This window comes from Manacus candei, unplaced genomic scaffold (assembly GCF_025592945.1).
Source record: "Manacus candei isolate 608988 ecotype Guabito, Panama unplaced genomic scaffold, ASM2559294v1 h1tg000025l, whole genome shotgun sequence".
NCBI lineage: Eukaryota > Metazoa > Chordata > Aves > Passeriformes > Pipridae > Manacus > Manacus candei.
The window spans coordinates 3751109-3766586 of NW_026138073.1; the positions used below are offsets into that span (position 1 = coordinate 3751109).

The window sequence follows — 15478 nt, forward strand, 5'->3', positions numbered from 1 at the left end:
AATTGGGAATTCCTACTCCGGCAGTGCTCACAGGATCACTCCTCAGTTTACTGATCTACCTCCCCTGCAGCAAAGTGTGAACACAACAGAAATAACAGGACATTTGCTCACATGAATTAGTCCTGGAGTAACCACTGTTTTCATAGGAAAGCACAAACCAACTCTTCCGCGCACTAAAAACTGTTCGATTTCCACTTATGAAAAGCAGCTGAAATAAAACATGTAGAGCGTGTGCAATACATTTTATGCAACTGCAGGTAAGAATCCATTCTTTCCATTTCTCAAGGGGGCGGATTCTGATTTTTAGCCTAAACAACTTAGGTTTTACACAGTTACACTGACCATGTCCACACTAACTGTTAACCATTTCCTTTCTAGCAACTCCGGGAGACATCGCGCAACTCCATCAGATTTTTAAGAGCGACTCGAACTTAAAGATGATGTCTGAATCCCGGCGTATTTCGCGAAAGCCAGCAGGGGTACAGATAAGCAGCCGGCTGTGCCCAGGCTGGCCGGGCACAGCGCTCCATGAGGGCGGGCGCAGGGGCCGCCATGAAGAAGGCGGGGCGCGCCCCGTCTGCGCCTGCGCGGCCCCGTCCCCGGTGCGGGCGGGCGCGGGAAGCGGCGCGGGCGGTGAGTGGCGGCGCGGGCGGGCGCGGATGGGGTTTATCATGCCTTCCGCATCCCTTTCTCATCCCCTTATCCCGGGGCTCTTCCCCCTGGGAGCCGCTTCCTCGGAATGCTCTGTCCCGCTGGAGGGCTCGGGAGGGTGGCCCCGAGGGGTTACGGGTGCAGGTGGGCCCTCGGCCCGGTGTGAGGTTGTGTTTTACCGGACCCCCCCCGTGCTGCTCCCTGCGCCTTTCCCTGGAGCGCGGCGGTGTTTGCTCGGGAAGGGCTGGGAAACGGGATTATTCGGGATACATGCGCCTTCAGCGGCGTCTTGGCGCCGTTCCTCAGCCGTGAGATACCGGAGGGGTTGTGTGGCAGCCTCCGGAGGGGTTTGGGGTCGTTCCTTTGGGTCAGGGATGCTCCAAGTGCAGCAGCAGCGCAGGGACGGCTGGGCCTGGCTTTAGGACTGCTTTTAATAGATGAAACTCTGACTTAAGGAAATAAAACTTGCCGACTGACACTCCCTGAGGGGTCTAAATGAGCGGCTGGATTTTTGTATCCCAGTTTGCGGCGTTGAAGTAGGCAAGAAGAAAGCCCATAGCGCTGTACTTTTGATTTGCAGGTGTTCCCTATCCAGGCACAACTTTATATAAACACCTGGCAGCTTTTCAGCCTGGAAAGGGTGGGAATGTTGCCCTTGAATTAAGTAGTACGGTGCAATGGGGAGTTTAATTTTTTTCACGTGTGCCAAATGAGGTAGATTACCCATATGAAGAAAAAGGTAATCTGTTAATTTGGCCCTGTTAATGGTTAATGGTTGCTGTCTGTTCATGAAATTGCCACAAAGGGGATATATTTAACAAACATTTATCTGGGAAAGTGCTACTTTTCACTCACTTTCACAGTTTAGTTCTATTCTGCGTTTTTTGACTAAAATATTTTTGTTTTAAAAAGTTAGTTTTCAAAACTGTGTGGCCATTTGTAAACATGCCCTCCCCAAACAAACAAAACTCCAGTCCACAACTGGATTCCACCTGATGAATTACCTCGTATTTAGAAGCTATTGAAGAGTCAGACAAGTTGTATATTGGGTGAATAGTTCTATGTAAATTCCTTCTCTCGTGCTGAATATGTACATGTGCTGGTGTGTATACACACCTGTGGTTCTGATGGATGTTCATCTGAACTGACCTTGCATCTGTTGCTTGTTTTCTGGCCAAGGTGTGTGTGAACTATAAAATACAGCTCTATTTTTTTTTTTGCAAGTTTTACTCTTTTTCAGTGTTTTCTAATAGTGGTTTGTGATCAGTTCACTAAAGAACTGTAAAGGTCTGTATGTGAGATTATAAATAACAGTTACAAAAAGTTGAAAAGTTTTAGGGCCTAATTCAGTGTGGGATTTTTATGTAGAATATAACAGGTGCTTTTTGCATCTGTTATCATTCAGGTGTTTCATTAAGGTGCAGAGGTGGTACCTTCACATTCTGGATAACACTTTGATGTTGTTGTCATGAGTGTTTTCTTCTTGAGCATGTGGAAGATCATTTTGTGAGAATCTGAAATGTTCTTCTTATTAAATTCTGGAGAGACACAATTTGCTTTCATAAACTGGAAACTACAATAATCTTTTTCTTATTTTTATAGGGCCACACAGTCATTGCTTTTCCTGCTGGATCCATCATGATAACTCCAGCTTTTGAACTGACCCAGGATCCGGATTTTCTCACGATAATAATCAGAGTACCTTATGCCAGAGCTTCAGAGTTTGATGTGTATTTTGAAGGGGAAGACTTTAAATTTTATGCTAAGCCATACTTTCTCAGGCAAGTAGAGGAAAAACTTATAAAATTTGAACTTCATAGTAGAGATTGAACTTAATTTTGGTCCCTCCAGAACATTCCTCATCTGCAGCTTTTACAAGGGTGGCTGCAGACAGCCCACTTCATGCAAAGATCTGTTATTTTGGGTCTGGCCTCTTTGTTCTTAGGCATTAAATCCCATTAAAGAGAGTTGAAAGAAACTTTTCTAAATTTAACTTACGATATATTTTTAATTGTGAGACGGCCAGACAGTTCTCTGGCTGTAGTTTTGTAGAACAAGTGTGTCTTTTCCTGAGAGGAATCCATGGGGATTTAACTGCGTGGCTTCCATTACTATCAAAGGGAGTCACGTAGTCTAATCCTTTGGGCTGCTTTTGGAATGTGCCTTACATTTTTATAGGCTGAGATGTTAAGTTGCCTCATTGAAAGCCTGACTAATTCTGCATCTCATTTTTTGCCCACAGATTGACACTTCCTGGGAGAATTGTAGAAGATGGCAGAGAAAAAGCATCCTATAATACAGACGAAGGTATTGGTTCATGTTATTGGTATATATGTCATTAAAAATGCTACCAGCTCCAGTAATTTATACTTGAAAACAAAAAAGCAATAGAGCCTATAAATTTGTTGCTTGCAGAGTGTTTATTACAGGCTTGACTTAAGACAATCAGTTTGCTGAAGGAGTTTCTTATGATCTTGTGTAACTTGTTTGGTGGAAGGATTAAAAATAAAACAGAGCTTGTATTCTTCTGTTGGTTTGTGTTTATACAATGTGAGTCAGGAGACCACAACTGGTTAAATATTCTCTTTGATGTTTTATCATTAAAATCTTTGAGTTTTGTGAAATAAGGTTAAAAACATGCACAGAGATTGATGCATAATGAAATGCTACCAGTATGTGTCCCACTTCCTCTGAGCCTTTTTGATGAGAGGAAAAATGCACATTTTTGTTTGTCTTGGATATTTTAATGCACTAACTACGTTCTGACTTTCTTTTAAGGAACTTTTACAATTCGGTTACCCAAGGAGGTTCCTGGCCAACATTTTGAGGGCCTGGACATGCTGACATCTCTTTTAGCACCAAAGAAATCAAGATCAGCAAAGCCTTTGGTAGAAGAGATAGGTATGATAAGAAAAATCGTGTTTATACTAATGATATATGTACATAATGAAACGGTTTTAAATCTAAAGTGATATATGTGGAAAAATACAGTATTTATTACTGGCTAGTCCTAGGTGTGAGAAGGGTATGAATAAATGTAGAAATAAGTATGTTGTAGACAATATACATGTCAGCTTTATAGGTTTAGTTATGTTAAAATTTTTCCAAAATGTGCTTTAAAATATGCTAATTCTCTGTAGATCTCTGTACCCCTCTAGTGGCTGTAGAGCACACACACATTGGAGTCTTCTGCTTTCTACAAACTACCACAACTGGACTTTTAGCTCATATAAGCAGCTGATTAAAACCCCAGGTTCTGGTGGATATCTTGCTTAACATCAGTATTTAACAGACAAAAATGTTTGACTATCTCTGTTTAAACTTTTAGTACCTATCTTAAATTATTGATAACATCACTTCTGTCAGGGTCCTCTTAACATCAAATTCTGATCTTGTTGAAATCAGTGGAACAAGTATTTCAGTCTTTGAGGGAGTACACTTAAAAATTTAGCATTCCCGGTCTTCAGTTTTGAAAGTGGGAGAGTTGGAAGCAGGACCTATGGGTCACTGACCTGTATGACCCCCCAGTGTTGTGTGAGATTTCTTAAAAGATGTAGTAAAATGAGAAAGGCTTTCTGTGCTACCAGTGTTTGCCTTTCTAGGAAATCATGTATATGTTTTCTGTGCACTGATTTTCTTTCTCTGACCATGCAATATATGCAGCTGCCTCTGCTGAGCTGTCTGAGGAGGAGGAAGAAGAAGAATTTGACTGGGAAATAGAACAGACCCCTTATGAAGAAAGTTCAGAGAGCATTCCACCACTGCAGCACCCTTATGGATTTGGGAATTTGCGGTCAGGGGTGTTCCAGAGGCTGCAGGTAGGTGCATTTTTGTCTTTTCCTGTTGTAAAAGTTCTGTTTAACTGGCTGTGTAGGCTCTCTGGCTCACAAGGCAACTTTTGAAGAGTGGACTCTTCAAGGTGTCTGTCCACCTGGTGTCTGGGATTCACTAGCATTATGCTGAAGCATCTAAATTTGCTTTTGTGGGTTGATTGGTAGGATAGGAGACTTCAAATGCTGTTACTCTGCTCTTGTGCCTTCAGCAGTTTCTTTTAGCCATGAATTGATTGAAACTAATCTAAAACCTGTAGCATGCTGAGTAGTACAACAATACTTGTAGTCCACAGCACTGTTATTAAATTAGCTGATGATTTTTTTGTAGTGTTCTTGCTCTAAGCAACTAAGTTGTAGCTGTTTAAAGCAAGTTAATTCTGTAACTCTAATTATTGCATGAATCGTAGTATTTTCAGGTTTTGGAGCAGAAGGATTGCTATTTATGGAGAAAGTATTTATATTCTGTTAGAATATACATACTGGTTTACTTGTGAAGAAATACATTTCCCAGGAGCATTAAAGTACCACTGCTTAATGATGTTTAAAAGGGCACTGCAATTGCCTATTAATTCATGTACTGCCACTTCAGAGAGCGAGAGTAATCTCAAAAGTCACAAGAACAGTATCTGTGATTTTTATCTTGTCTTCATTGTGGTTGTGTGCTTTTGTTAAATATTTCAACTTTTACAATAATGCAAAATAACCTCCCTGCCTTATGATAAAATATCCTGAATAGACTTGATAACATCATGAATTCTAAGAGGCTTCAAATAATTGCATTTCCTTGGAATTTGGATGTTTCATTTGCACAGTGAAGGCAGAATTTGGAAAGGGAGGTTGAAGATCCAGGGATTTCAGTGTAATGCTGATCCCTTCCTAAATTATTACTAAATCAGTCTTGCATGTCATACGTGTGGCTTGGTCCTATAACTTTTTGGCTCCCTTTGCAGGATGAGCTCAGTGATGTGATTGACATCAAGGATCCAGACCAGACTCCTGCAGATGAGCGAAGGAGGAGACGCCTGGAAGCTGAGGCTGCCAAGTTTGAGCCTGATCATTACCTGTGAGTATTGATTGACTTCACCTGCTCAAGGAGAGGGAGCTCAGCTGAAATACATTCACTTTTCCTGTTCATAAATTATTTGGTTTAAAGATCATGTCTGGAAAGAATAATTTCACTTTTCATTTGTCTCTTTCTTTGTCTCACCAGGGCAGGCCCTGGAGGGTTTTCTTAGTGTGACACACAAGACATTGCCCATCTGTTTTGGGGTTACTCAACTGTTTAATTACTGCTTAAGTCCGTGTTCAAGTGGGGCTGCTGTGAATTCTTGCAGAACATTGTTTCATAGTTCACCTCTTCAGCAGCTGAGCAGCCAATCCCTGCCAGCATTTTGGGTTGTACATGTCAGAACTTTGTTTTCCTCTTGTGAAACAAGGATTAATGAACCATCCTGGTCTATGAGGAGGTAATTTCAGTTTTGAAGTTAGGAATATTTTGTCTTGGCCACTTTGTTTTTTGCTTTCACGTGAAAGCTGTTTTAAAGCAGAATGAGGAAAAGTTCCAAATCAAAACTTTGTGTTTCTTTTGTGCTTCATTCCATGTAATGAACATGGAAGTGATTCTTCGTGTTCTTTTCAGGTTGGTTTTTTTCAGGTCAAGTTAGGTTTAGAAGCTGTAAATAAAATAAGTTGGAGCCATGAGATCTATTAATATACCTTGATTTCTGCAAGATGAGTTTGGTGGGGGAAGAGTTTAGTCCCCAGTAGGGAGAACTAGTCCTCTGGTGTGTTTTGTGGGGGTCAGGAAGGCTTTACCCACTCTGAGTTTTTTCAGAAGGTATCTTTGCAAACCTGGAATTTTTCCCCAGTTGGGTGTTTCAGAGGCAGCCTCATGTCTTTCTGTAGCACACAGAAAATAGAACAGCTTTCTGGAAATATCACTTGAAAGTACATTTCACTAGAACTGAAGTAGTTCCTAACCTATAATGGGATGCAAATTACAGTAATTCTAAGTTTCCACTTTAGACTCTGTGTTCTGGCCTGGTAGATGAGTTACACCATTTAGTTTAATGGCTGTGTTTTGGTTGCTTCAGAACAGATGATCCCAGCCTTTCTTCAAGAAAAATTGTTTTCCCAAGTACCCTGATTAAGAACAGAAGCTCTGGGAGAAATGGTGGCAAACAAGTGTTCTGGTGCCTTTGAGCAAAGTATACACTGACTGATATCTCTAAGTGACTTTATAATGACATTGAAGGAAGGCAACAAAAACATCTGTCAGCGTGAGAGTGAAGCAAATTCCATTCTCTGTTCAGTAGACTGGGCAGGTTTTGTGTGGTGATTAAGAAGGTTTTAAGAAATTTCCTGCAGTTTTTTTCAGTTCTCTGTATTTATACCATTGTTTGGCTCGAAGAAAAAGCTCATATGGTAAAAGGAGGCTTAGAACTTGAGTCCTCTAGTAGAAATCCTCCCAGAATTACTACTTTGAGGTTTTTACCACAGTGGCTTTGTGCTGAGATGGATGTAATCTCTCTTCCAGAATTCATGTACAACTCTTCTTTTTCAACTTTCCTGCTTCGTGTCCTTGTTTACCTAAAAGTCCATCCCTACTTTGTGTTTACCCTTCAGCTGCACACCCTTCTTCCCCACAGAATACCTAGTTCTTGAGTGGGAGAGCTTCCCAGTAAAAGCAGATGATTTGTCTGAGGAGCCTTCTCTTTGGAATATTTTCCTTTTAATACATCCAGAACAAATCATGTTTGTTCAGCTTTGTGTCATGCTGCAAGCTCATCGACATCCTGGGGTTCTGGGTGGCTCAGGGAAGGTGGAAGAAGTAAGGAAGGGATACTATAAGATAAGAGAATGTTGTTTATGCTTTTAATAATGATTATTTTCTGCTTTTAAGTCAAAGAACATATCTCTAATGTGTGGAAAATAGCCCAGAGCCCAGTGAGGTGTATTTTATATGTGCATTAATATATACCCACATGCACTATGAACTGAAATAAATAGCATATGACTTTTCTATTTCTTTTCCCTAGAGCTGATTTTTTTGAAGATGAAGCTATTCAGCATGTTTTAAAGTACAAACCCTGGTGGGTTGATGCACATAAAAAGCTGACAGCCTTGCAGAGGGAAAGTCATCAGGAACATGACACTCATACATTCGGTGAGAACATGCTTATCTATCTATCTATCTATCTATATATCTGTGCACACACCTGTTGCTTGAATGATAATTGCTGTGATGCCATGTTATGTTCTAGGTTATTGTTCTTAAAGGAAATTTATTACCTTACTATTATTTTTGTGGGTCTCGGCCTTTTTTTGAAGGAAAATTGTGTCTTTTTAGAAACCTAAAGGGATGTTTTCAGGGTTAGTAGATGGCCTTGTAAGAGCATTGTTAACAGATAACTGAGGTCACCTCCCTGCACACAGTGACTGCAGAGAGCACTGCAAGTTACTATTATGCATATTCTTCTATTGTCCTTTGCTCATTTCCTTTGTAGTATGAAAATCTGATATTGAAAGCAGATAATGATAATCCCTTCACCAGAGGTTCTTAGTGAACTAATAATACCTGCACTTTCACATTTGCTACAGGAGAAGAACAATGGAATTTGGGTAAATGTTGTGTATTTTACTGTGAATGTAATCTGATCTTCATTCCTGGTCTCTTTTCAGCCTCTGAAGCAAGAAATTGTTAATTATATCCATCATAAATATTTGATTTAAAAAGCATTGGACAAAGGTACAAAGAAGCTTCAAAACAGAATAATGAGGGGTTCTTTTGTTTGTTTTTATCCATTCACTCCTTAGTAAATGAAACACTCTTACTGTTTGCCTGTGTTAAGGAATATCATTAAAATGAAGAGCTGCTGGATGATTTTATTGAGGAAGGTATTGAGATAGGTGTGTTTTTCTTCAGTGTGTTGCTGGGTTTTAGGGGCAGCAACAACAGAAAAACTACTTGAGAGCTTGGCAAGCCTGCTAATGAAAATTACACAGAAAATGGAGCTACATTAAGGGCATTTTTCTCTAAACCGTTTGTTAGAAGAATGATAAAAAAAAATTGGTCTGAGTCAGATATGGTTGAGTGAAGAGGATTGTGTAGTTTTGTGGATCTTGAGGCAATTTAAGTGACAAAAGAAGAGATGTGGTGTTTGGATGATGTTAATGACAACGACCCACCCTTTCCCTTTGAAAGACCTCAGTTTTGGTAACATTTGTACTGTTTGAATGACCAGTGACTGAGACCAGTGGAGGCTCTTAAACCTGAGTTGTGGTGAGGGAAACCACCATGAGAGGGAGTGCAGGTTCCACTTGAAGGTCTATGAATGGTAATACAAAAGGGCAGGAGGTGGGTCCAGGCTGTTCCCCCTGGAATCTGATCATCAGCAGGATGAGTTCCCTGTGGGTTTTTGTTGCTTCATCCAATCAAAGGATGATCCAGCTAATCAGAGTTACAGATCCAGGAATCCTTACAAGCTGGGTGCAGTTGGACTGCACATCTGCCTGACTGTGTGTTCCATCCTGCCTGGGGAGTGGAGGTGACAGAACAGGCACATAAAAGGAACAGGGACTGTGTTAAGTGAAGGGCCTTCTTTACTGCTTGAGAAATCCCATGTTATTTCCACTAAACCCGAGAAGTCTGCCTGCACTAAGCCAGGGTGTGCTGTACAGGGAGAAGGATAAGGAGGCTTTCACTGCACTGGAGTGTGCTCCTAGTGAGGAGCCTTTGAACACAAGTGCTTAGCTGTAAAAAGCCAGAGGGTACTCAAGCACAGAAGCTCTAAGGGCACAAACACTATCCATGTTGCAGGTTGTTCCAAGGTGTTGTATGATGTGTGGTGATTCTTTGAAACTGTGTATGCAGGAAGGTGGGAGGTCAAACCTTTTTTCCTACAAAAATCAGATAGAAATGTCGCCTGTTTACTTCTGAACTTGTTTAAGGGCATAAAGGGAGGGATTGAAATCTTGATGCAGGGTTGTTTTTTATTGCTTATGGAGAAGAAGCATAAAATGAAAGTACCCAGATTTCTTTCTCTTCCTGAGTTCTAAATTCATGTCTTCTGTTAAGGAAAGCATCTAAAATAAGGTAATTTCCACCATCTTCCATGATGAGGACTTCCAAGTATACAACCTGTAAAGAGACTTCAAATATTGAGATGTTTAAAACGTGCACAGCTCATGGCAGGTGTACTGCCCTGGCCAGCTTGCAAAAACTTTTGTCTGTCCTGTATGAAGGAAGGTTTTGTTCTTGATTTAAACATATGCTGTTCCAAAGCTGTTAGAAAATGTTTATTTTCTTATTCAGAGACACTGAATGAATGGAATAAGTTTTTGTTTCTTCTTTTTCCTTACTTATACTGATGTCCTTTTAGTCGTTCTCTTCAGTGTTTTCTTGGAACTAAAAACTTCATTATGTTTGTCTTCGTCTTTGACTGCAAGGAGTAATTAGGAATAGAGATGGCATTTTTTATTTTTTGCATGGCATTACAATTAACTGAAGATTTTCTTTGGTTGATTACTGCTCTTATATTCATCTCTGGTTATTTTCTCCCTGTTTTTACATCATCAGGTTTTTCTAATGTCTCATTACCAGATTTTTTTTTTTTCTTTTTGGATTATCTTTTCTCATTAACATTTAAAGTCTTTGTCTCTCCTCTGTCCTTACCTTAAATCTATTTTTATTTGACCTTTTTCTCCAACTCGTGTGCATGGTGTGTGTATTTTACCTTTTTTTAATTTATTCTTTTTTTGTCCTTAATGTCTCTTCTTTCTTTGGTCCTTTTTTTACATTTTACTGTGTATCATCTCTCCTGGCCCGTTTTGCTCACACTTACAGTGTCTAATGCAAGTCAAGTAATATTCCATAAAGCCCAACTAATTACCCAGCCTTTCACATGAGGGAATAAAACTTTTGGAAAGCTTTCTTTTTGCTGCTGCTGAAGTTTACATCAGTGTCTCCTGCTTCTACAGATTTCAGATGAAAGGGTTTGTGTTTTCTAACAGTCACATTCAGCTTGGTTAAAAGTTCATTTTTATTCTACTTCCAGTTGCACAACTGTAAAAACTCCTCTTTAGGCAACACAATAATCTTCAAAGGCTCAGGCTGACATATGTATTCAATCTAACATTTATATGCTCCAAGGATATCTTATTTTGTTCATGGTAACCTGTGACCATTCTCCTGATTTCTTTATAGAATGAGAAGCAATTTCCTCTTAAAGATCCACCTTTCAGTAGAACTTGGCTCAAATATATACCATTACTGGTAGATTCATAAGTTTAAGATGAATAATTTTTCCTTTTTTATCAGATTTCTGCAATTGCTCTGCCACCTTTGCATCATGTCTGTCTTCCTGGCACTGCTCTGCTGCAGAGCAGGTATTTGTCATGTGAGGGAAGATTGCTTTTTATTCATGCAAAATCCTTAATGATCTGTCTCCTCTGTAAAGTACCTCAGGTTTTAAAAGGCAAGAACAGTAAGAAGAAAGAATGATGTATGGCTTTGATATGGTTTGCAGGAACTGTGTGTTTCTTAAAGAATAATGGGAAAAATTAGTATAAGGAGATTGTGAGATCCAGGAAAGACTGTCCAAGTCCAATGATTGCATGGAGAATGCCTGGAGGAAGAAAGTCAGAAGTGATGTGGAGGCAATGTGTTGATTCAAGAAGTGCAGGGAAGAAAATATATTAGTGAAGGAGCTAAAATTTTAATGGAAGAAAGGCAAAGAAAGGGGAGGGATGAACAAAGCAGACTTGGCTGATCATAGTTTAGAGGGAATATAGATGTGCACAGGAGGGATAGCTTTGTGTTTTTAGACCTCCTAGTTCACTTCCTGTAAAACTGAGGCTCTTCTCATCACAAGTCTCCCTTACAGAGCTTTAGGGGGTCCTAAAGATGGGCCCATCTGCAACTTCTCCAAAAATGGCCCCGTGTACAAGGGAAAGAGCTTTTCTTGAATATTCAGTGCCACGTTTTTAAATGTGGAGTCCATACAGGAAAGAGAGGTTATCAGGATGTCAGCACTGTGGGAATGTTCAGTAACCTCTCATAAACCTCACAACAAATTCAAGCACAAGAGACAAATCAATAAAAAATCAACTTCATTAGTTCAGTCACTTGTTTAAGTCCGTTACTATCAAGTATTTTCAAGGCAGTATCCAGCACTGGGGAAAATGCTGATCCTGCACAAAGCCTTTGGGCATCTTTCTAGGCAGAGTAGTGCTGCCTTTTATCTCTTAATGGCTTAGGAAGAGCTTGAAAAGAGACTTGTTTGCTACTGATTAATATCAATAACTAACTTTATTCCTGACTAATCCTCTCTCTGCTGACTAATCTCCTCCTTTATCTGCTGTTGCTGATTCCTTAACCTACAGGGATAGAAGTACACATTTAAAAACCTCAATATGGTAAAATAATATTTTAATTTAAAACATAAAATAAGGAGGGATCAGTTCTCCTCAGTTCTTTTTCGAGAGAGAGCTGTGGGATTCAAGGCTTGGCTTGACAGGACCTTAAGCCAAGGCTCTGCTCTCACCAGAAAACAGCTGGTTATCAGAGGTCCTTCCTGACCTGTGCTTTCCTGATCTGACCACTGAGTCAGCTCTCTGTGCAGATATAGCACATTTTATCTAAGTGCCCCTAACACATTTAGAACTGGAAGTGTCATAGTGGTCTGGAGATACAGATCTTACAGTGATTTAAGTGGTGTTATCGCAGCAAAATACCAGTAAGGCTGTAACAAAACACCCTCTGGCTGTCAGACCTCATCCTCCCCTCAGAGATTAAACTGTGCTTCATTGACACTCAGGTTCTGAAGGGCAATTTGAAATATCTTTATTTTAACATGAGGAATGGCCAGTTTAAAGTATGTAAAAGAGGTGATTAAAGTGTAAAGGTAATCTCTGCAGAGCTATCTATCAGTAACTTTGTGAGGTGAATTTGTCTCAGTCCTTTAGGCTTGCATATATTAACAGTTTCGCTGGGGCTAGAAGGGTGGTTTTGCCACTGACAAATGTACAAAGCAATGTAAAGTCAAAGTTACAGAAAACTTGCAAATTTAGACTTGATAAGTACCAGCAGCTTCTGCTTTGCGTCAGATTAATATTAATTGTTGTACAGACTATTAAGTAAAATGTTGGTAATGCAAGTGTATGGAAGTGCACAGCTTAATACAGCAGAAAGTGCAATTACAATTTCACTTGTTCATCATACTCTGTGTACTTGGCTTTTTGAACTGGGAAAACAAAGAAAGTAGTGATTTGGGTGTGTTAATAGTGAGCTTTGTAGTAAATGTGGGTAGAGTCCTTCCCAAATCTTCGTTTGCAAAGCCTAGCCATGATGATGATGAATAATGAGTTTCAGGCCTGGATAGTTCACTGTTCAAAAACTTTTAAGGAACAGATAGATATTTATTTGTAACATTAAAGTATTTTCTCCAGAGAGAGATTTTATGTGGAACACCTGGCATTTTGCAGTGAGTACATCATGTATCATTTACCTTTGGGAATTTTCTAGTCTGTGTCTTGTTTGCCATTGTTTAGTAAACTTGGAATTTCTGTGTTTATGGTCCAGTTGTAGATGTTATGATGCTTCAGAGTTTGCATTTTAGAGGAAGAAAACTTTATTCCCATGTTTCATGAACTTCACTTGGAATTATTTTGCTTTCTGCTTAAAAGAGAAATAGGGTTTACATTTACACTGAAGCATCAATTTACAAAGAAATGTACTGGTAGAATATAGATACATCACCTGTATTAGTGATATAAGGTGTAATACAGAGCTGCTTTGCATGGACAGAAAAACAGAGTTAGAACTGCCATAGTCTTACTAAATTGTCACTTTTTTCTAGATTTTAGCAAGTGGAAGAGATTGGCTTTGTCATGATGATACAAAAACTGGAATTTCTTTTTGTGGGAGCTTGTAAATAAATGGAGACTTGACTCTAGAATAATGTTTAGCTCATCAACAAGTTTCCATAGGAATTTAAATCAAGCATTTCGTGGTTATGAAGCTGATAGAAACATAAAAGAAGTTCATACAGTAGAAACATTCAAAAATGTTCCTCCTAATGCATAATTTTATGCCCTGAGGTGAGGTGCCTGCACATGTACATGCCTTTGGCATCACAAACGTTTGTTTCAAAACATGTCATCAAATTAGAAAGCTCCTGTGATAAAGATCACCACTGGATAAATCCACCAGTCTTACCAGTGGATTATATCCCAGAGATTGTGGATTGTGTGAAACATTTGAGGAGAAATATCTGTGAACACACTGAGCTGCTGCTGTGGTGTGACCAGACTCTACTCACTGCACCAGTCCTACTGAGTAAATCAGAGCCTGTGGGCAGGGAATGCCAGTGCTCCATGCAGCCTGGATGGAAATCTCTTGGCTTTGGCTTCTGGCAGTTTTAATTGTTCTAAGTGGCTTCTTGGTTTCCATTGGGTTGGCACAGAAGTGGCTCCTACTCAGTTCTCCCAAAGGAGAAGGTACTGGGTGAGAGGATTCTTTGACTTGGCTCAGTATTGCCACTCTTAACTAAGGGAGGTGCACTGAAGATAAGCCAAGTCTGATGGTCACTGATGGGGGATACCACAGCTCTTTGGGAGGAGATGCAGCTTCCATAACTATTGGTGGGGATAGGATTTTGATCTTTTAGATCTCCCTCAGACACTCGAAGGATGTTCTCAGACGGCATCAGCAAAGATCCTCAACCATGCCTAGGTCATGAGTCAAAATGGATGAGGCTTAGAAAACAGAATTGTACTTTTTTTTTTCCCCCTTCCCTATTCTTTTAGTTCTTGCCCTTTTCTCCAGTAAGAAAATCTTTTTATCCTATCTTCTTTTATTTCTCCCACACAAGGTGGACTTAAACTTCATCTTACTCAGCTTCTGATTGTGCATCCAGGCAGAAATCCTTGGCACTTTGAGAGGTTCCAAATCATCAGTGTGTACATGCAGTAGACTGCAGGGCTGGAGCTTGACATTGAAAGGAATATATCAGAGTTTAATAAAAGTTAAAATGAAAGTAAGAATGATTTAAGCTTTTGCTTGAGTGATGAGTGACTTGTGATTAGTTACATGCTCCTTTTTAAAGAGACTGTTCAAGTAGTATTACCACCTATTAAAATGAATGTGCCAGCTTTAAATTCATAATCAATTATCCTTTTACTTTTTATAGTTGTCTTCTCTGAGGAAGAGAGAGAGCAGCTCAGAAAGTTCACAAATAAATCTTACCTGCTGGATAAAAGGAGCCGTCATCATGTATATCTTGGATTAATTGATATCCTCCTGGCATATTGCTATGAGATCTGTGTCAATGAAGGGGACAAAAATGTAAGTTAGAAAAAATAAAAATATGTGTTAGGAACCTAGTGCTGGACCCTGTCCTGCCATTTAGGAAACTTATTTTTTAAAGTGAACTTACTTCCAAGCACTAAAAATATATGATTAACTTAAAATTAAGGACTTTGTATCTCTAGATTGAGTTGTTGGGATGTATGTGGGGATTATTGGGATTTCCAAATACTTGTGTTCTTCTGCAGCAGCATTTTAGTAGGAGAGATGTGGAATTGCAGGAGATTTCAGACACTTCTGTTTGTTTCTGATTTGTGTTGTGATGGGTCTTGGTTTATGTAAATGGAAATTTAACAAAATAATTGTTCTTTTTTTGTTCTATGCTGTTATGTGGATAACTTGCCCTTTTGGAAATGGACTTGCTTCCCAAGTACAGCTTTGAACCTTGAATCTCCTCTGCTGGTATTAACCAGTGAGGTGTTTTCTGAATGCTTTTAATCAAAATATTGGAACATGTAATCAAAATTCTGTTCTGTCTTAATCAGATTGGCTTGGAGGGCATGGTTTGTAGAAAGAGAAGCAGAAATGTCCAGACCTCTTTACTCAACAGAATAATCTGGGACTGTTGTTTTGTGTGTTAGTGCTGCACAAAATTGTAAATCTGCCAGGAACACAATTGTACAATTCT

At 39.6% G+C, this 15478-nt stretch overlaps 1 protein-coding gene across 5 annotated transcripts in view; it reads left to right on the top strand.

Moving 5' to 3' along the window:
* Positions 1-230: 230 nt before the first annotated feature.
* Positions 231-15478, top strand: part of SHQ1 (SHQ1, H/ACA ribonucleoprotein assembly factor) — a 44335-nt gene continuing 29087 nt past the window's right edge. For 2 of the 5 annotated variants that reach the window (XM_051788685.1, XM_051788689.1), the window contains exons 1-8: positions 529-633; positions 2254-2432; positions 2894-2958; positions 3430-3552; positions 4315-4469; positions 5435-5547; positions 7523-7650; positions 14675-14829. In XM_051788685.1, coding sequence (XP_051644645.1) covers positions 529-633; positions 2254-2432; positions 2894-2958; positions 3430-3552; positions 4315-4469; positions 5435-5547; positions 7523-7650; positions 14675-14829 — 1023 coding nt within the window. The other 3 variants (XM_051788686.1, XM_051788687.1, XM_051788688.1) reach the window with 3 other exon arrangements.